Genomic DNA, 21,772 nt, shown 5'->3' on the forward strand with positions numbered 1-21,772 from the left:
TTTAAAGTATACCCACATTATATTTAAATAAGTAGCATAGTTGATGTTGTATTTTTTGGTCTATGAAATATCTGAGCTATGTTCATCAATCCAAATCCATCTGTTAGTATTTCTCTCATTACCTCCACTATTCCAGCCTGAACCTCAAAACTAGAGCAGAGATAGGTGTTTGCTCCTTTACAAATGGCACGAGATTCTGCATTGAAGGGTACGAAATTTCAAAAATGTGCTTGTTTCTGATACGTGAAGAAAAGTTTTTTTTAAAGTTTTTCTGCTCACCTTACAAAATAACAAATTTGCTGGTAATTAATTGGTCAATCCAGTTGTTCATAACTTCAGCGGTAAAAACCACGTAGGAGTCTCTTTTTCTCTATGCTGTACTTATTTCCCAATCAGTTTTTAAGTTGGCCCATTTTAAAACAAAACGAGTCCTATAACGGAGCTTGAGTGGGCTTTTCTCAACCAAGAAAACAGCATTACAGAACACACCTTGGGCGGAACTGCCGGAACTGGAGCGTGTTTGAGGCAACCTAGACTGAACAGAAAGTAAGCTCCGTGATTCTCCCTTCTGCAGAGCGTGGTGATGGTGGTCTTCAGTGAAGACAAAAACCGAGATGAGCAGCTGAAATACTGGAAGTACTGGCACTCTCGGCAGCACACGGCCAAGCAGAGGGTCCTCGACATCGGTAAGTTGGCCACAGTCTTTGATGAAGTGGCAGGGTGTCGTGATGCCAAAGAAGGCCCAGCGCAGTGATCACAGAGAGCACCCACATCTCTCCTGGGATAGGCCAGGCTAGTCTATGCACTTTTCATGTTAACATATTTCATTCCCATTGGGCCAGCACAACAAAATCAGGCTAGGTCCAGAGAAAATCATTTTCTCTTCCATGAAAGGCAACTGTGCGTCACATAATAGTAGAGATATATTTAGATTTAGAAGGATTGTTTGCGTTTCTAGAGCATGTTTCCATACCCTCCCGTGTTTGAGCTTAGCAGGTGGGCAAGCAGGTCAGATGAATGCTTAGCCCTGTGACATGAATAAACTCAGGCTCATGCAGCGCTAAGGCACTTGGTGAAGGTCACATGATTAGGTAGTTAGCTCTAGTCACTAGTTCTCCAACCATTGCTGCTTCTACTCCAACAACCTAGTGCAAGTAGTACTAGGTGATCAGGCGAACTAAAGCATTTAAAAGACTTGAATTTTTCTGCCAGTAAAGAAGGAATGAACATGCTAGGCACATTTTCTAGAGCCTGTTTCCTCCTAAAAATGATGCCTGTTCTCTGGAGATCCCTACACTTCTGGTCAGTCATCACTTAAGGTCCAGTCAGGGGAGCAGAGCCCATGCCAAGTAGCTCAATGGAGGAGATGCATTGCAAAGGTTGGATGGGCTGAAGGTACAGTGAGCCAATCCAGAGATGAGCAATGGCAGGATCTGCAGTTATTACCTGTAGGCTGAGGGAACAAAGGGAGAAGGTGGTGTTAGCAGGAGCCACCCAGCAGGAGCTCAGACCGTGAAGAGGTTGCCTCTGCAGGAGCTGGGACCACAGTGAGAGGCGGAACCCCAGAGGAATCACTGTCAGAGACAGCGCTCAGTGCCAACAGGGAGGAGGAGAAATATCCTGGCTTTTCCCTGCCTCCCATTGTCCTGGTATTGCTTCCCATTGGCCCAATGTAACCCAAAGCCAGAGAGCACAGGGCCCTAGAACATGTGGTTTGCAGGAGTCCACCTCTGAGAGAGACAAAACAAAGGGGATCTTAAAGTTTCTGAAAGTTACTTAGAAACACATATACTGACATGTTTCTAAGTGATTTTAACTCTTTACATAATGCTGTTTTCATAAGAAATACGTGGTTTCTTATTTGTAGGCTTTATCACTCCATTTTGCGGACCAAGAAGGGTGTAGGAAAGCAAGGCTTCCGTTGTGTTGGGTGTCAGAAGGTGTCACTGGGTCATTAAAAGGATGTTTGTTTTGATTTCTTACCCACTGCAATGCTGGATTTTTTTAAATCTTCCATCCCACCCTTGCTAAGATCCTGTGACCCATGGCAAAAAGGTGCCTAGGTTAAGGTTAGAAATCAGCTTTGAACACTTGGAAACTAATTAGTGCTTTGTACTGCAAAATAGCTGAGCCACTCCTCCCCCAACATGTGGGGGCACACAGACACACACACACACACAGACACGCACACACACACCCTTTCTATTAACTAGTTAAACATACTTATTTGTCTTATAAACAAGGAAACAGGTCTATAGAGACTCATCCACACTCTACCTCCCTCCCTCTCAAATGACTTGTCCTTGGATAATTAGTGCAAGGGTTGGGATAAGAACAGGCTTCCTAACTCGGGTCGATGCACTGAACCTCTGGGGCAGGCTGACTAGGACAAGGGATTCGGGGAAACTTGCCTTAACCTGCTTTGTAGCCAATTGGCATAGAGCAGAGGAATGATTTTATTTTATTTGAGAATTTAGCCTTATAATTATGACCCAAGAAAATGAGAGGAGCAATTAAATAGAAATATGGACTAAGTCCAAACAAGGCAGATAATAAAAGGATTTTATTGGCATATCTGTTGATTTAACTTTGATATCATTACAGGGCTTATTTATTATTTTGGACTAGAATGATTTCTCAGATCTTGTAGGATTTCATATCTCATCTGTCTTCTTTATCACCTCCTTCCTTCCTTCAAACTCTTGTCCTTCGTACAACACTATACGCACGTGCACACACACACTTTACCTTTGAGGTCTGTGACTTTTACTGAGTAGCATTATGGCTAGTTGGGCTACTGGCTTTGAACCGAAGATCAAGGCATTGAATAAGCCCCTTAGATTCAAAGGGATGATCTATTTTCTGAGCACAATCTATTCTCCTAATTTCAGCTAGCTACCTGGCAGCTGCTCTCACAGGGTGAGGGAACATGCAAAAACATCATCTAATTCATTGTTCTGCTGCTCTTCTGGAGCAAAACCACGTATTGCTCTGCAGTGGGTTGTTAGCACGATTTTTGTGCGTAAAGGAGAACGAGCCTGGGATGGCATGTGCATTTGGACAGAGGCACCATTGGTCATGACCCTGGAGTGCTGTGTTGAGAACGTTTATGAGGCCACAACCAGGTGTATTTCAGAGAGTTACCGATGCCTATTTAAGGTGAAGGGAGGTGGAAGTGCTTTACATTTGCCAATTTTCCTTGAGGACATTGTAATGGCCTAAAAAAAGAGAAAGAAGAATCTAAGATTATTTATTGTATTTCTTTATCAAAGCCTCCAAAGAAGCTGGAGGTTAAAGTAGGACTCAAAGTTGCAGTTTCCAAATCTTTACCAGCAACTGTGAATTCCAGTCTGGTCAGCAAATTCAGCTGAGCCATCCAGGCAGTGACCTTGAAGCTGGAGTTGAGGGGTCAAGATTAGGTCTCTCTAGCTAAAGCAGAGATTGCTAACTGGTAGTCCCTGGAGTCTATGGTGGGTTTTAGGGCAACCACGCATATCCTCAAATGAAGCTTGAATGAATATGTGCCATTTTTCATCATGTTTTCTGGGGTGCCCAGGATAGTCAGACCTGTCTGCCTACACTGGGCCGCTCTGCCTCTACTCCAGACCTCCACCAGCAACAAAGCTGATCCAGCTTCACCTCCCATTATGTCTTTCCTTCGTTTGGCATCCCTTCAGCACGCATGCTCAAGGATTGTTCTGCCGACTTTTGTACCCCGTAATAACGATGCCTGGCGAATATTCTTACGCCTTTCTGTACAGAAACTTATCTTAACTTCAACTTGGTTGTCAGTTGTTCTTTGAGGCCTGTTCCCTCATCTCCCACAGCTACTGCATTTTTCTGCAAATGATGTACCCACGTAAATAACGTGCCCACACATAGTGCGCCTGGGAAAATAATGTGCAAGGGGGTTGTGTGGTTGGCAAAAAACATACGATGGGTGGATTATTTGTGGAAAAATACGGTAATTCTCTGAGCAGCGTGCTGGTTGCCTGATAGAGAGAGGAATCCCATGTGTCCAGGGGAGTTCTGTTTTTGGAGAGTGGGAGCCTGAGGAAGGAGGCTGCTCCTCAGAGAGCTTCGAGGCCTGGCCGTCCAGGTGCCTCGTCACATGAGCGGAGTTCCCAGTGAGGCTCTTCCTGCATCACACCAGGCCTGTTCCTGCGGTAGCTACCCCCTCTGTCCAGGATGGTCTTTGGACAGATACTTATACCACTCACACTCTCACTTCTTTCAGGCGTTTGCTTGTTACCTTATCAGAGAGGTCTTCCCTGTCACCTTACCTGAACGTTGTACCCTCGTCGCACTCAATCTCCCTTATCCTTATTTACTTCAGAGAACTTATCACCACCCAAGATGTTCGTTACTTACATATGTTTATATTTCTTATTGCTTTTCCTCCTCCTGCTAGAAAGAAAGCTCCATGAGAGCAGAGACTTGTTTGTTTTGTTCTCTACTCTGGCCCCAATTCTTAGCATAGGGCTTGAGCCATAGTGAGCGTTAAATAAATATATCCTAATGAATGAGTAAATGAATAATGAGTGAATGAAACTCTTATTCTGCTGGCAGAGTGTAGGCCTCATGAAGGAATAGACTGTATCTTAATAACAGCTGCCATACATGTATTCATTGCCTCCTGTGTTCTAGGCACTTAATATACCCCACATATCAACATTTTGTCCTCAAAGCTACCCATTTTGTTATTCAGAAACTGAGAATGAAAGGTTAAGAATTCTACCCAAGGTTACAGCCTGGTATGTGGTGTAGGTAGGATGGGACCCAAGAATGCCAGAGTTTGCACCCCTTGTTGTCTTTATTGTTCTTTCTCTCATTCCACCATGTATTGTCCCCCTCTTCACCTCTATCTTGTCTCCTAAGTTAGTGCTTGGCACCCACCAGGCATGGGTGTATGTAGAGTAACTGAAGACATCCAGATCTGGAGAAAAGTTCTGGGGTCTGGGTGGCAGGATTCTTGACTGCTGTTCTGACATATCTGAAAGTCAATTCTGATTGGTTCTTGTGCGCTAGGTATAAACTATTTTGGAGGGGGGAAGGGGAGAAGGAAGCATTAGCAATGACTTCTGACTTGATAAAACTAAAGCAAACAAGGCAAGGCCCAAGTAGATCCTGCTGCTTTTCAAAGTCACACAAGCAGCGTTCTCCAAGTCGGACAAGTTCCTTCTTCTGAGTTCACTGAGCAACAACAGTTATTCAAGGTCATAAATAAGTTTGCAGTCTGCAGCCCAAGGAGCATTCCTGTGTCAATATACCTCCCGTATGGAATAGCCATGCAGATTATATTTGTAGTTTGGTTATCTCTGAGTGTGAGATCCTCTTCATAATGAAACATGGAGTTAGTCATGGCCCTATATTTGTTGATACTGGCTTGAAAAAAGGCATAGTTATTCCACATTCATTCAGCAAGCATTTATTGAGCACCTGCTATGTGCCAGATCATTTGTTAGACAGTGGCGATTCAAAGGTAATTAAGGCAGAGCCCTTGCCTTCAAACTACTCAAGTGCTGGGGGAGCGGAGGTTGGCTCGGGACTGAGTTCAGTCAGGGACATGTTGATTTGGAGGCACACATAGCACACAGGCAGCAGGGTGGGAGTTCCCCTGGACTTGTTTGCACAGTGCAGGTTATCCAGCCTTGTACAGTGTGTGCCATTTAAAAAATATTTGCAATGAATTGCAAATCACCAAATTAACTGGATTAGTATCAAATTTACTCAATCAGTGGATAATCCCAAAAGCACTTTCTGGAGAAGACACATTTTTCTATTGTTAGCTTTCAAACAGGAAAGGACAATTAGAAGAACAGAGGTTCAGAAATTAATGTTAACTTTAGAAAATGAAAGCCAGAAACTACAACAGATAATTTACAGCACAGTTACATATGTCTCTCTATGGAACAGAATAAAGAACTGCTTTACTACTTTACAATGCAACTATTCCAAAATAATGAACTTCACAGTTTTTACATTTTCATAATGGGTGGTATGGCTTGTAATGTACTGAGACCGATTCACAAGTACATTCGAAGAAGAAATATTTGTTTACAGTCACATCCAATATAACCATCATTGATATAATTTTGTAGTTAATTGTGAAGCTAACCATACGCTGTTTATTCAATCTCTGCCTTTAATTCTGGGTTCATGGTAATCTTTCCCTGTATTAGGATATATTAGCTATATTGTTAATATTAATCCTGTAGTTTTCCATAGTAATTAGCAGGTAATTATAGTACATCTTTGGTTATTAGCGTGTGATTACAGGATGTTCACCAGTGCCCAAATACAATTCCATTTCTTAAGAGCCAATTGTTAAATCGTGCTCTGTTGCTAGCTTTATATGAAGGTAAAGCTTTCCATGAAAACCTAAGTTCCGACTATATCAAAACTCAAAACATGTCTTCAATCTTAGTTCTTCATAATTCCCTTCGAAGGTCAAAGAGGAGCCTTTCAAAAAACTCTAACAACAGAATTTTGCCAAGCTGACCACTGTGAATTGTTCAGCTCGGTGGTTCTGCCCCAGCCTAGGAACTCTCCTCGGTGTGGAGTCATACTCTACTTTCAAATAGGAATTGTAATTAACATTAAGTAACACTCTCTTTTTTTTTTTTTTTTATTGTTTCCTGGAGGGGACTGGCATTGGTGGTTCAGTGGTAGAATTCTTGCCTTCCAGGTTCGATTCCCGGCAATGCACCTCATGTGCAGCCACCACCCATCTGCCAGTGGAGGCTTGTGTGTGGCTGTGATGCTGAACAGGTTTCAGCAGAGCTTCCAGACTCAGACAGACTAGGAAGAAAGACCTGGCTATCTACTTCTGAAAATCAGCCAATGAAAAGCCTATGGATCCTAATGGTCCGATCTACCACTGGTCATGGGGATAGCATAGGACTTGACAGTTTCGTTGCATTGTGTATGGGGTCGCCATGAGTTGGGGGTTGATTAGATGGCAGCTGACTACAACAACAAGAGACTGGCTTCGGGAGTGTGCTACAGGTGTGCTTTCTTTAGGCTACTCTGAGAATTATGAAGAAAAATGGGAGGGTAGAGGGTTGGGTGGAGAGTTGGAGTGGTAGGGATTGGGATGGGGGAGAGGGCACGACTGCTGCCTCCCAGGAGGTCAAGTGGCTGAGTGAACTCGTGGCCCAAACAGGCCCAACAGACAAAAGTATCCAGCTACTCACTTCTCTCTTCACCAGAGTTTCTACTCTTGTTTAGCTTAGTTCTCTGGAGAGCTGTTCTTCCCCCCAGGATTATGCAAACCTGCTTTCTCCCTGCAGATACGAAAATGTGGGTTTTCCTCCTTTGAAAATAACTCAAATGGAATTTCAGTTTTTGATTTTTTTTTTTTGTAGACTCTTTTCACATTTCTGAACAGATATGAAAGGTAACTGTGATTTAAAAAAAAGAATTAAAAAAAAAAAACCTTTTGAAAGCCTACAACTTTAAAAACAAAATTCCATTGAGAACCAAGGTGGTAAGTCACAACTAAGTCAGGAAAGCCAGCTTGATCCCAGCTTCCTCCACAGGACCAGATGTGAGGGGGAAGCTGGGTTGTGGGCCAGAAACTCCCCAACGTGCAGATCCATATTCTCCCTCTCTTTTTCATCAGCTCTGTTACCACATTCACCTGCAGCATAAGATATGGTCTGTTTTGCAGAGAAGTGCTGTAGCTACAGTTACTGGACATTTTTTTCCATCTTCAACATTTGGTTAGGAAACATTTATGTGATAAAAGTACAGTCAGCTATGAATGTTTTTTGTTTTAAAGTATTATAAAATCCAAGTTTGTTTTCTTTTTTTAAAGGTTAATATTTGTTCAGTGAGAAAATAATAATGTTCAATAATAATTAAGCCATGATGGGTTTTCATTTATTGCACACATGCCTCAGTATGAATCCCAGAAACTCACTCTGTCAAGGACAACAGCTCTGGAGGAGTCACTTCTTCCTCTGCAGGTGTGACTAGTGAAGACCTAGGGCATGGGCTTTGGTTTATGTCCAGACAGTAGTACTTTGGGTGTTTCACTTGATTTACATTCTGTCCATCCCAGGTGAAGTGGAACTTTTTGAGTGCAGAGGGAACTTGTCTTTTTACCTTTGTATACCCCTCACCTGGCAGAGCCTGGCACGAAATAGATGCTTCATAAATGTTGACTAGTTGATGAGCAAACTGTCAGGTATGGTTTTGTGTATCTCAGTGACAGTTATAGCAAGTGGACACAGGCCTAGTTAACTGGGAAATCAGGCTGGGATTGCACTCTCTCCTCTTCCATGCTGAAAGGATCACTTTTGATAGTACCGTTCTGGATGCTGGGAGGCCAGATGCCCTTTGGGGACTTTAATGTGTCATATTTAAATATTATTTTATTATACTGTAGACCTTCTGATGAAACTTTTTTTAACAACTGTAAGACTTAGTTGCCAGCATAGAAATACAAGGGAAATGTCACCTTTTAAAATTAATTAATTAGAAATCATAACTGTTTCAGCAAATGGGAAACAAGCTTTAAAAAAAAATAAAGTAGCGAGATTGGAGAGTAAAAAATTGCAATTCCTTTAGCACTTTATCATTATTTCTTCACTGCTCTTAGGAAGTGTGTGTAACTGGTTCCAGGGCATTACTGTTTAATAAGTTGTTTCTTCTAAAGTGTTTCTGCACTGGTGGTGATTCTAAAGTCTTGAGTGGACAACCAGAAGGGACATTACAGAGAGGTTGAAAGCGTGTAATGGATGCGTGGATACCCCTCTGAGACACTCTGCGTTAACGAGAGGGTAAAGCTGTCCCATAAAGAGATACTGGCTTAGTTGATGAACTTTCAAAATTAACACACACGCACATGCACACACACATGCACACACACACACTCACACACACACATGAATAACTGAAACCACTTAGTAGACCCACTATATTTAATGCTGTAAAGTACATTATTTCCTCTTTTCATTTCTTTTCCCCCATTTACTGGGCACTGTATTGTTTTTTCCCTCATCAGTGTGACCTTTCTTATTTAATATATATGGCTACAATGCCATGCTGTCATCTCAAACATGCAACCTATACTTTTATTTGAGTTCATATTTTTGGCATGGATTCTAATTATTTTCTTTCTTCATAGATGTATTTAATGAAACCTCTGGTAGCTTAATAGTCTCACTTTTTTTAGTATTATTTGATTGGCTTAAAATTATATTAAAAAATACAGTATGATAGTTTCATGAGACTCACGTATTTACGGAACAAAGCAGCAAAAGCTGGTCTTTTTAGCCATTTTTCAGCATTTACTTGAAGTCTTCTTCTCACTGTCTTTCAACACAAACAGATTTATGTCTTCCCAGTACCCTCCAGTGTAAAATTAGGCAAACTTAAAGTTTTTCTTCTTTGTTTACAAAACCCAAAACTTGCCAAGAGAAAGTTTTTCTAAAATTAAATTAAGCTCCTTGAGGTTGTAGAAGCCAAAGTAAGGTGAAGCTAATCTGAAGAAAACTCTTTGAACAGGCTCCCGGAATGTGGAGCTGCTGCTATTTTTTCTGCTTTTGAAAAGACCGGTAATGAAATAACTGAGTGCTTAAAAGATGAGAGCCTCATCGTTGTTCAACAAATCCTGTGCGGTAGGTCCTTTTATCATCTCCATTTTACAGACAGGGAAACCAGCTTAGAGAGGTTATGTGGCTTTTCTGAAGTCACTGCTGATTCAGTTGAACTCACCAATGGTCCCCAGAGGCTGCGGTCAGCATGAAAAAACTAGTTGCCATTGAATCAACCCCGACTCACGGTGACCTCACGTATGTCAGAGTAGAACTATGCTCCACAGAGTTTTCAATGGCTGCTTTTTTGGAGGTAGGTGACCAGGCTTTTCTTCTGAGGAACCTCTGGGTGGACTTGAACCTCCAACCTTTCAGTTAGCAGCTGAGCACATTAACCATTTGTACTACCAGGAACTCAATGGTTAGCATTGTAAGGGTAAACAGTACAGTTTCCCTCTTTTGAAGGAGAAATTAATTTTCTTAAAGAAATATATTTAAGAGATGTGGAATTTCAATTTTGAAATAATATCTAAATCCTCTAATAATGTCAAAATTGATGGAAAATAAAGAGGAATAGCAGCACGAGTAATTCAAATAGCAGTTAATGCAAAAATAATTCACATATTCACATATTTATTATATTAAGTGATAAAATGCAGACTAGGAAACTAGAATAAAACATGAAGAATTCACACATCATACAAATATAAATTATTTACAGAAGCAACATCCGTATTGTCATTCATTCAGCAAACTGTCGGAAAGTGCTAGGTACTTTTGGTTGTATCACAAGTTAAATGTGTGGACCAGAGACAAAACAGTTAGCTTAAAATTAAATCTCACTGAGTAACACGGACTAATGCAAAGAGATTAATTTTAAGCCTGTCCAAGTTGACTTAAATTTGAAGCTATATATCTTGGTGCATGTTTAGGCCCATGTGCATGTGGGTTTATATGTCAACACACAGGATATGACCTATTGTCGGTTTCAAAATCAATGTTGTGAGTCAGGACTAGCACTCAAAAAAATAAAATAAAATCAAGTAGAATACGAAGTATTATCATACTATAGAACATAATAATGGGGTACAATGTAACATGTGTTTCTTTCTCCCTTTCGGTTTATGGTAATACAGTTTGAAAGTCATGACATTGGCCTGTATAATTTCTTTTCTAGAAACAGGAGGATGAACCAAACACAAATAAAATTCTAGGCTTAGCCTAAAGAGAAAAATCCCAAGAAAGATTCCATCTTAAACGATATCTGTGAGGGTATTATAATACACCTTGAGAGTAACCAGTAATAATATTATTAATAATAACAGCTTTAATAATATCAAAGAGTCGCTGTCTACCAGTCACATACACTGAGTCACAAATTATGTTTTCATATTGTCAGTTATCATTGTTCTGGATTATATATGGTAAGGTGTTCATTTGAAAGATTATATACCACAGAACTCAAAGAGCTCTGGTTTTGTATGTAGAACAATTTCTAGCTTCCAGTCTCAGCGTGGTCCTTGTAAATTAAACTAAGTAACTAGGAGGATGGGAAGTGGTAGTTAACATGTTTGCCTGTTCCCTACTCTACAAAATGGGAATAATAAAAATTGTTACTGCTCACGGTCAGGGGTAGAACTGCATGATGTAATGTTTGTGAAGTAAATATATTTAGCATAGAACCTAGCACACGCTCAGCTCTCAAAAAGGGTTGCTGTTACTATTATTTGCTCATAGGCTGGGACCAAATGATGGAAATACATTTAGTACCTCCAAAACTCAGCTCAAGTGTCAACACACTTAAGGAAACCCAGGTTACCTCTGGCTTGGTGGACTCGTTAGAGAGTTCTTGTGAGTCATTCAGGTTTTGAGAAGATGCTTCTTTGATTCTGAAAAGCAGAGAAAAATTTCAGAGGCTACTTAGCCTAGAGTTTGTTTTTTCTATCTGCTTCCACTCACAGCTAATAACCTTAGAATGACCCCCGACTGTTTGCTGAATCTGCACTGGTCCTACCTGACCTTTGCAGATATGGAAAAGTGATGTTTGGGGAGATATGGGATGGGGGAAAGCGGGGACCAGTAATGGTTTTACCATCCACTTTGAGACTTAGGAGGGTTCTGTTAACTTTGATGGAGTCCCTGGGTGGAGAAACCTTTAACCCATTCAGCTGCTAACTGAAAGGCTGGAGGTTCGAGTCCACCCAGAGGCTCCTTAGAAGAAAGGCCTGGTGACTTCCCAAAAAATCAGCCATTGAAAACACTATGAAGCACAGTTCTACTCTGCCACACAGGGGGTGGCCATGAGTCAGAGTCCACTTGACAATAACCGGTTTGGTTCCCTTTGATATTATCTCTCTTTTGTAGATGAGAAAATACAGGCTCAGAGAGGTTCAGTAATTCACTGGAGGTCACAGGGCTTGGTGAGAGAAGGATTGGAAGTTAAATTCAGGCCTATATGTCTCTACTGCCAGTGTTCTTTTTCCCTGTGCTTTGGTTTCCTCCCTGTAAATAGACTGATAATAGCATTATGGTCCCAAATATATAAACTGTGCTGACTCCTTGGCTTCAAAAAAAAAAAAAAAACAACCTTATTAGACTGTAGTATATGCACACTGATCAGGCAATGGTGCCCTGAGCCATTTCCAGCATTCCAAGTTCATTATTTCACTATTTCAGACAGAATCCACACCTTTTAGAAGAGAAGCAATTTTTGTATTAATTACAGCACTGCTTTTAATCTCTAGCAATACATATAAAAAATAATTAAAAGGGATAGTTATAATTTACCAAACACATGAGCCTTAATTAAGGTGAAGGAGTTAATGTTTCCTTTGACTGCCTTCCAGAATTACACTCGCGTATACCACCAGTTGGAAGAAAACTCAATCTAGAAAAATCTGAATTTAGAAATTTATTAAATGATGACTAATTTTATATATGTACATATGATAACGAAAGGATTCACCATCATACTTCCTACAACATTTAAAATAGAATTGAATCCCATAATTGCTACATAGAACATAACGTGCCAGAAAAATATATGTAAAACATTGCATATCCATGCATGCTCACCAGCCCTTGGTTGAAAACCAGTAGCTTATCATTGTTATCCCCACACTCCTTGTTTTCTTGGAAGGACTAACTTTGGAACTTTTCTCTCAATCTTCATGGTGCCTACAGAATGTGGAGATGTTTCCCTATTTGCCTCCTCCTTACTGTAGCACCCCAACCCTGGCCAAGGAATTTGCAGTGGTTCAACAGTGCCTAGTCCCCCGCCTCATCAATCTTCCATTTCCTCAATGCTTCTCTATCAGCAGTTGCTGCTGTAGGATGTGCTATGTAATTTCTCTTTTGTTGTTGCTCTGTACCTTTGAGTCGATTCCGACTTGTAGCCACCCCATGTGACAGAGTAGAACTTCCCTATAGGATTTTATAGGATTTTTAATGTTTATGGGAACAGATCACCAAGCCTTTCTCACATGGAGCCACTGGGTGGGTTCCAACTGCCAACCTTTCGGTTAGCAGCTGAGCGCTTAACTGTTGCGCCACAGGGGATCCTTGTAATTTCTCTACAAGGTGTTGATATCTGGTGACAATTTATTGCTTAACTCATTTGCAAGCTAAATATAGGCAGTGATTAGAAGTCTGGCCTTGAGCATCAAACAGACTCAGATTCAAATCATAGGCTGGCCTGTTACCAGCTATGTGATTCTCTGTAGAAGGAAGATGTGGACACCAACTTCCCAGAGTGGCTGTGAGGATTCGAGGATGTAATGTTGGTAAAGGACTTGGCTCAGGCTTGGCACTTGGCAAGTTCTCAATTCATGGCAGTTATTATCCCAAGAGCATTTGCATGTTAATATCAGGAGATGACAATTCCCTTACCCAAGGGGATGAGTGTTTCAGGATGGTATTCCCTGGCATGCGGGCAAGCAGATGTCTTGTAGCAGGTGGTGCTCAAATCTTACCGTGTAGGTAACTGTCTGGGCCTCCTGTATGTGGTGTTGGGCATGTAGTACCCATCCAAGAGGAGAAATCTTTTGGGAAGAAGAAAACTTCAGCCACATGGACTTCATTGATAGTTGATGTAGGGCCTCAGTTGCAGATATAGTGCTTTCTAGGACTGTATGTCAGGTGAATGAAATGCCCCCAAAGGATTCAGTCATTTCTGTGTGAAGCACAGTGTTGCCCAGACCAGCAGCAATAGAACCACCTGGGAACTTGTTAGAAATGCACATTTTGGGCTATGTTGCAGACCTACTGAATCAGACTCTCTGGGAGTGGGCCCAGCAGTCTGTGTTTTACCAAAGTCCTCCTGGTGATTCTAATGCCTGCCAGCATTTGAAGAGCATTGCTATAGAATGTCCACATGAGCCTATAAAAAAAACAAACCCACTGCCGTTGAGTCGATTGCGACTCATAGCGACCCAACAGGACAGAGTAGAACTGCCCCACAGAGGTTCCAAGGAGTGCCTGGTGAATTCGAACTGCCCAACTCTTGGTTAGCAGCCACAGCACTTAACCACTATGCCAAGCCTATAAGCTATAGTAATCCAGTCTTTTAGGCTGGGTTCTCTAGAGAAGCAGAACTAGTGAAGCATATATATATATATATATGTATATATATATATGTATATATATATATAAAATATACATATACATATATATATACACAGAGAGAAATTTATCTGAAGGAAATGGCCCATGCATCTGTGGAAGCTGGCAAGTCCCAAATCTGTTGGGTGGGCATCAGGTAGGAGGCTTCCCCTAATTCACGTGGTTGCAGGGGCTGATGAACCCAAGATCAGCAGGTCAGATGACAGGCTCTTGGCCCATGGGGCTATGGGAACTGTCAAATCCGAAGATTTGCAGGTCAGGTAGCAGGTTGCTGGCTCATGTCGCACGAACAGGATGTCAGAGGATGACGAGTCAGGTGTAGGATCCAGAGCAAGAGAACGCGCTTTGCCAGAATGACCATATATATAGATTGAATGCAGGCTGCATCCCTGAGGAAATACCCCTTACTGTTGATTGGCTGATCACATCATGGAGGATGACTACATCATTATATAACTGCCAAATCACATCATTACATAACTTCCAAACTACATCATCGCATAATTACCAAACTGTATCATTACATAACTGCCGAACCACTGAGAACCATGGCCCAGCCAATCTGACACACGACCGTACCCATCACATCCAGTAATGTCCACTATAGAGCTATGAGGGGCTTCCTAACTGTCCCTGAAGAATGGCCATGGCCATGTATTCCTGAAGAGCTCATCTTCCTTTATATTACATTAGACAGACTCCCGTGCCTGCTCCCCATGGTTTCATTCTTTCTGATGTTTCAAGCTAGTGGTGTACTTTAGGGTTGTTCCTTTGTGTGTAAACTACTAAGGTTAATAAGAACTACCTTCTTAGGTTCAGTTGAAATAAATTTTAAAAGCAAAATCAGACTGTTTCATCATGCCTTTTTTGGAAATATCCTAGCCATTTTCCTATTCATACCCTCATTCTCACCAAGTAGATATTAGTATTGTATAGCTATTTACAAATCAAAGTACTAAACACGTAGTTTTTATGTGGACTTATCATTTTTTTAGAAGAGAAATCCACTCAGGATTTAATATGTTCATGATTACATGCTTTCATGGATTGATTTGTATCCCCCCAAAATATGTGTCACCTTTGTTAGGCCATGATTCCCAGTATTGTGTGGTTGTCTTCCATTTTGTTATTGTAATTTTATGTTAGAGGATTAGGGTGGGATTGTAACACCTTTACCCAGGTCATCTCTCTGACCCAGTGTAAAGGCAGTTTCCCTGGGGTGTGGCCTGCACCACCTTTTATCTCTCAAGAGATAAAAAGAAAGGGAAGTGGGCAGAGAGGGGGGACCTTCTACCACCAAGAAAGCAGTGCCAGGAGCAGAGAGCATCCCTTGGACCCGGGGTACCTGCACAGAGAAGCTTCTAGTCTGGGGGAAGATTGATGAGAAGACTGACAGAGAGAGAAAACCTTCCCCTGGAGCTGACACCCTGAATTTGGATTTTTAGCCTACTTTACCATGAGGAAATGAATTGCTCTTTGTTAAAGCCGTCTACTTGTGGTATTTCTGTTATAGCCAGAACTAGATGACAAAGACACATGCTTTGTAATTTTTTTAAAGTGTGGAAATTATATCCCAGCCATGTTCCTATCATGCTAAAACGAGCCATTCACTCAAATCACATGATTTCCAGTCATAGGAGGGAACCCCAGTTTATTACAATGTCCTTTCCTGGTTGCACATATCAACATTTACAAAATGTGAGTCTGAGAATCTTTATTGAGGAAGTAAATTAAGGAAGGTTTAACACCAGTTTCCAAGTCTCTATTCCTACACTAAAAAAAAAAAAAAACACTAAAGGGTCATATAAATCCTTAAGCAAATGACACTTTATCAAAGGATGTGTAATATGGATTTCAGAAACTGGAGACATGTCTATTAGCATTTTATTCATTGGATAAATATGCACGTGGATGAAAAAACATCAGTGCACTTCTAGAAAACTTTGACAATCTTGAAGGGGTAGGAGAGTGAATGACTTAGGGGCTAGAAACAAAGGGTAGAGATGAACAGACATTTCTTGTAACAGTGACACTCTAAGACTTTTAATAATTATCTCTTGGAAGAAGTCTACCATAAAATCTCCAGCTTTGTAGGTGACACTAACCTCTTCCATGAGACAAAATACTAAGCCAACTTGGATTCTCCAGTAGGGCGTTCAGAGGTGTTCAGGTGGGTAGAAAAGTCATTATTGAGTTCAGTGTTGGCAAATGCAAAGCAATATATTTAAGGAGAAAGAATCCACACTGGATTCACAGAGCCATCAGCCATGCCCTAGAAAGCAGCCTAGGCAACAACTGAGAAAGTGCACGATCATCAGCAGGAGGAGTTTTAGAAGTAAAACATGGTGCATTTATGTCAAGATTCTCAAGCCTAATCCAGCACTTTAAGGAAAATATAGTAGATCTAAGAAAATAAATTAATCAGTAATAAAAAATGGCCAAGAAATAAAGGGAAGTTGAGCTTCCATTGCAGAAAGAACTTCCGTTTCCTGAGTCTGGGAAGGACAATTTGAAATATCTTCAAGTCACAAGTAAGTTAAAAGGGCATGTCAGCACATTCTCCATGTCGCAGCTATTAGAATAAGGTTGTTGTATGCTGTCAAGTCAATTCAACTCTTAATGACCCTGTGTGACACAGCCAAACTGCCCCATAGGGTTTTCTTGGCTGTAATGTTTATAGGAGCAGATCGCCATGTCTTTTCTCCTTCGGAGCCGCTGGTGGGTTCGAACCGCCAACCTTTCAATTAGCAGCCAAGCACTTAACTGTGTTGCGCCACCAGAGCCTCCATTAGAATGAGGAATCATAGCTAAAAGCTTGCGTAAGGGAAACTTGGGCACAGGAAACGTGCCCAGCCCACAATCAGAGATAGTAACAAATTTAGGAACACTGGAAGGAAGGTTACAAGGAAGGTTGCGCTTAAGAAGAACTTGGATATTTAAGGGAATACCCTCCTTAAGGAGCCCTGGTAGTGCAGTGTTTAAAAGCTTGGCTGCTAGCCAAACGGTCAGCAGTTCGAACCCACTAGCTGCCCCATGGGAGAAAGATGTGACAGTCTACTTTGGTAAAGATTACAGCCTTGGAAACCCTATGGGGCAATTCTACCCTGTCCTGTAAGGTTGTCTCCACTAGACAGCAACAGGTTTGGTGATTTTTTTTTTTTTTCCTTTGGTTTTCATTGCCATGCAGCTGGCCTTGTCTGGCAGTTCATTTGTCCACACACACACACAAATAAATAAATAAATAACAGAGGATAGAGAATGCAATGACTGCAGGTTTAGTTTTCTGTGGTCTATTGGTATTTCAAATTTTCTCTCATAGAAGAGTGTGTAGTATGGGATGCCAGCCTATAGGCCTGGTGGTGTCACAGAGTTTTTCCTCATTCTAGGTCTCATTGGTGATCTCACTTGTAGAAACATTTTTTATGTCTCTGATTTAAAAACAAACAACAAAAAACCAAACCTGTTTTTTTTTGTTGTTGTTGTTTGTTGATTCCAACTCGTAACGATCCTGTAGGACAAGGTATAACCACCCCATAGGGTTTCCAAGGAGCTGCTGGTGGATTCCAATTGCCAAACTTTGCTTAACAGCCAAGCTTTTAATCACTGCACTACCAGGGCCCTGATCAAAGTGACATTGACTCTTCCAATATGTATCTAATAACTTTGGTTAAAGATTTCTAAAGCAGGACATAAGAAGCTAGGGAATATGGCTACTGCATTGTAGCTTAGCGTTCCCACAGTGTTTTGTGAAAGGCATCTGGCTCTGGTGGAAGCTCCCTTCCTCAGCGGAGTCTGCAAATGCACAGTGTTTAGTGGGGTGTTGTGCATGGACAAAGTAGTGGATTAGGAGTTAGAAAACTCTCTTTAATTCTTGCTGTGGTCTCCTGGGAAGTTCATTTTGGTCCAGCAGCAAATCGGTAAGTGTTGGGGTGGGGGGGGTGGGCTTCTGAGTCCCTCTAGGGCTCTGCTGAGCACTCTGGGAGATGTTTATAGCTGGGGTACAGGGCTTATGCTCACGAAGCCATCAAGGACCAAGGCCTTCTAACATCACCTAGTGCTGAGATAGTACAGACTTCAGATGCAGGAATTCAGAGGTCACAACACAAAAAACAGCGGGGTTGGAAAGGCAGGAAAAGTTTACATGGAGGAAAGGTCCCTTGAGAAGGTCAAGGGATGATGATGAAAACCTAACATTACTGAATTGGTAATATTTATTGATTACTGATTTTGTGCCAGGCACAGGCTAAGCATTTTAGATGTAGGATCTCAAGGTGGAGGGATTCCAGGTAAGGATAAGCTACAAAAAGGAAAGCCCAGATGTAGCAGAAAATAGAGTTCATTGTATAAGGCTAGAGAGGAATGTGCAACATTAGTCTCTTATTTATAACCTTATTTAGAAAGTTTATAGATCCCTCCATCCATCCATCTATCCATCCACTACATTTATAGAGTGCATCTTCAATGCATGATATTAAACACTGAGAAAGCAGCAGTATTTAAGATTGCTAAGTCCCTTGCCTTCATATAGCCTATATAGCTAATGGGAAATGCTGGTGATAAATTAATAAACAAATACTCGCACATGCTACGAAGGAATTAAACAAGGAAGTGTGGCCACCTAATCAAAATTAGCTTCACCAGTCTTGTTGGTTTTTGTTTTTGGCATAAAAAAGAGGATGTAAAAATAACTTTTGTTTATTCATGTATTTGTCTACTTATTTATACTCTTGTTTCCTTCTGGGCTGTAAGAGTCATGAGACCAGGGAGCTAGTCTTGTTTCCTGTTGTTTCTCAAGTGTGAGGACGCTGGCTGGCACAGCATGGGCACAAAGTAAATATTTGTTCAATGTGTTTGTTGAGTGGAGTCGGGGAAAGGATAGAGAGCAACTGACAAGGGACCGTGTGCAAGATTAGGAGACCCAGAAAGTATTTAATTTGTATTGTGTTTGTTTTAAAATCCTTTCCCTTCTTGAGCTAGTACATTTTTTTTAGGGATGAAATTTTTCATCTGGAAAAGCTATGGAAAAATAAAACTTTGTGATATAGTACCTCATGAGATCTCTAAGTGTTTGACCAAAGCACTTTGTCTTATCTTTATGTCTAGCTACGACTTTTGCTTCTTATAGACAATGGACCTAACAGCTGTTATTTTAAAAACATGTACTTCTTAAAAATCTCCAAACAAAATTGCCAGAGTATCTTTTAAAGCTAATAGTTATGAAGAATCAGGGAATTCATTCCCTCTAGTTGTCTGCTTCTCTTTCCAAAAATTTGAGAGCTTGACTGGCATACTGAAAACCCAGTTTTGCATTTAAAACCATTCCAAATATAGTTATGAAGCCTTATTCTATATTGTAGAATGTAAAATTATTTTCCTTTGCTTTATGCTTTATTTCCTTAGCCTTAATAAAAAAAAAATATTTACTTTAAAATCAGTAAGAACATTTGAATATCCTATGAGAAAAATGGGCCAAGGCCAGAGCAGGAAATTCTTGCAATAAATTGATTTTAAAAATGATGAAAAAGAATATAAAGAAATACAAAGAGCCAGAAAATGGATGAAAGACTGTTGAACCGCTTTAGCAATCAAGGGATTGTAAATTAAAATAATAAGGCACCGTGTTTTGCATATCAGCTTGGAAAGAAATGGCAACGGTTTGAGGACATAGGAACTCACACACTTGTTTGCTGTGAGTGTAAATTGTGTCATCCTTTCAGGAAGCAATCTGACAGAATGAATTAAAAGTTTTAGAAATAGACTTATCTTTGACCTGTTACTTCTATTTCTGAAAATGTATCTTAATGAAATAATTATGTATGTATGAGTATTTTGCCATGATTGAAGTGATATTTAAGATAGCAAATGTTGGACATCATCTAAATGACCTACAAGAGGTGCAATAAATTATGACCCATAACCCAATACAATAGTATTTGACCATTAAAAGTAATTTTACAGAGGTTTATTTTTTGACACGGAAAGATGCTGAAGATAATATCAAGAAAATAAAGCAGGTTAAAAATTATTGCTACAGTATTCTGTAAAATACATATTTTGGAGAGAGGGAGACAGACAGGAGAAATGGACTACATATAGACATGTTTATAGTGGCTGTTTGTGGGTGGTAGACTGTGGTTGCTTTTAAATATTCTTCTTATTTGTTCGTGATCTCTGACTTTCCTACCATGAGTGTATGCGCTCTTGCGTTAAAGTAAGAAATATGTGTGTTTTATTTAAAATGTAAAGATAAATAGTTTTCTCTAAAGTTTCTCTGAGAAAATCAGTGGAAATGTGGACAAAGGCATGAATAAACCATTTACATAGGGGGCAGTCTGGTTGACCATCCAGAATAGGGAAGAGATGCTTGAACTCACGAGTGGTAGAAGAAATGCAGATTACAACCTCAATGTGATACCACTCTGTACGCATCAGGTGGGCAAAAAGTAGACATGTGGTGAGAAAGTGGGGAAACAGGATTCTGGTGGGAGTCTAAACTGGAGCAACCCATTTTGGACAGTGAATCTGGAGAGCACATTAAATATGTCTGCCTGTGGTCCCCTACCAGTACAGCTCCCACTAATTAAGATGTTTATCGCAGTGTTATCTGTGGTATCAGAGAGTTGGAGGTACCTGAAGAGTCCATTTCTGGGGAGAAGAGATAAGTAAACTGTGGTGGGTCATCACCACAGAATTCCATGTAGCCACAGTAGAAGCAGCTGTCAATCACCAATGTGGTTGCATCTGAGAAGGTCCATAGCTAGGGCTGCCAGGTAAAATACAGAATGTGTAATTAAATTTGAATTTCATATTGCAGGGGGCATACTTATCCTAAAAAAATTATTCATTGTTTATCTGAAATTAAAATTTAACTGGACATCCGTATTTTTATTTGTTAAACCGGATAACCCTTTCCATAGCCTGATACCATTTGTGACAATTAAAGCTATGCTCGTGTGCGAATCAATGTGATGTATTTCACAAGACTGTGTATCAAACACATTAATAGCTGTTGCTTTTGTTGGGGAGGAGAACTGGGATGAAAGGAATAAATAAATATCATCTAAACAAAGAAATAAGAGGGGGCTTGACTGCACAGGTAAGCTGAGTATGATTAATTCAGTTCTTTGTACCAAAAATGTAAAACGAAGCTTAAAAAAAAAAAAAAAATTTTTTTTTCCCTGCAGTCTTCTGGGATTTTTTTTTTTTTACCAAAGTCTTGATAACACTGCCTGGATGATAAACAGAATATTCTGTTCTACAAAAACAAAACAAAATCCCTTTGGAATGTTCAGGCACTTCTAGCAAAATTAAAGTGTCAAGGAGGTGAGTAGGAGGGGTGTAGGTGAGTGGTAGGGAACTCAGGAGCAAAGAATACTTCAGTAATTTTATAATGAAAACGGAAACTAATAAACAAATCAGTTACAAAATTATCTCACTTAGATTTATTCCTGTAATAGAAGAACATACTTACATTCTTAGAGTGTAAATATTAGTAAAAAATACAAGCAAGTGCAAATCCTTAAGTATTGCCATAGAAATAGCCAGAAGGATAGGCAAAGTTTAAATTTACACATTGGAAAATGATGGTTCAATATATGTCACCGAGTAAC

The 21,772-nt window shown here is 40.4% G+C and overlaps 1 protein-coding gene across 1 annotated transcript in view; it reads left to right on the forward strand.

The window, feature by feature from the left end:
- GRHL2 (grainyhead like transcription factor 2) overlaps positions 1-21,772 on the forward strand; it is a 108,834-nt gene that overhangs the window by 21,890 nt on the left and 65,172 nt on the right. The window contains exon 6 of the mRNA XM_010588434.3: positions 575-686. Coding sequence (XP_010586736.1) covers positions 575-686 — 112 coding nt within the window. The remainder of the gene's footprint in view (positions 1-574; positions 687-21,772) is intronic.

Source organism: Loxodonta africana, chromosome 14 (genome assembly GCF_030014295.1).
Source record: "Loxodonta africana isolate mLoxAfr1 chromosome 14, mLoxAfr1.hap2, whole genome shotgun sequence".
In the NCBI taxonomy this organism is placed as follows: Eukaryota; Metazoa; Chordata; class Mammalia; order Proboscidea; family Elephantidae; genus Loxodonta; species Loxodonta africana.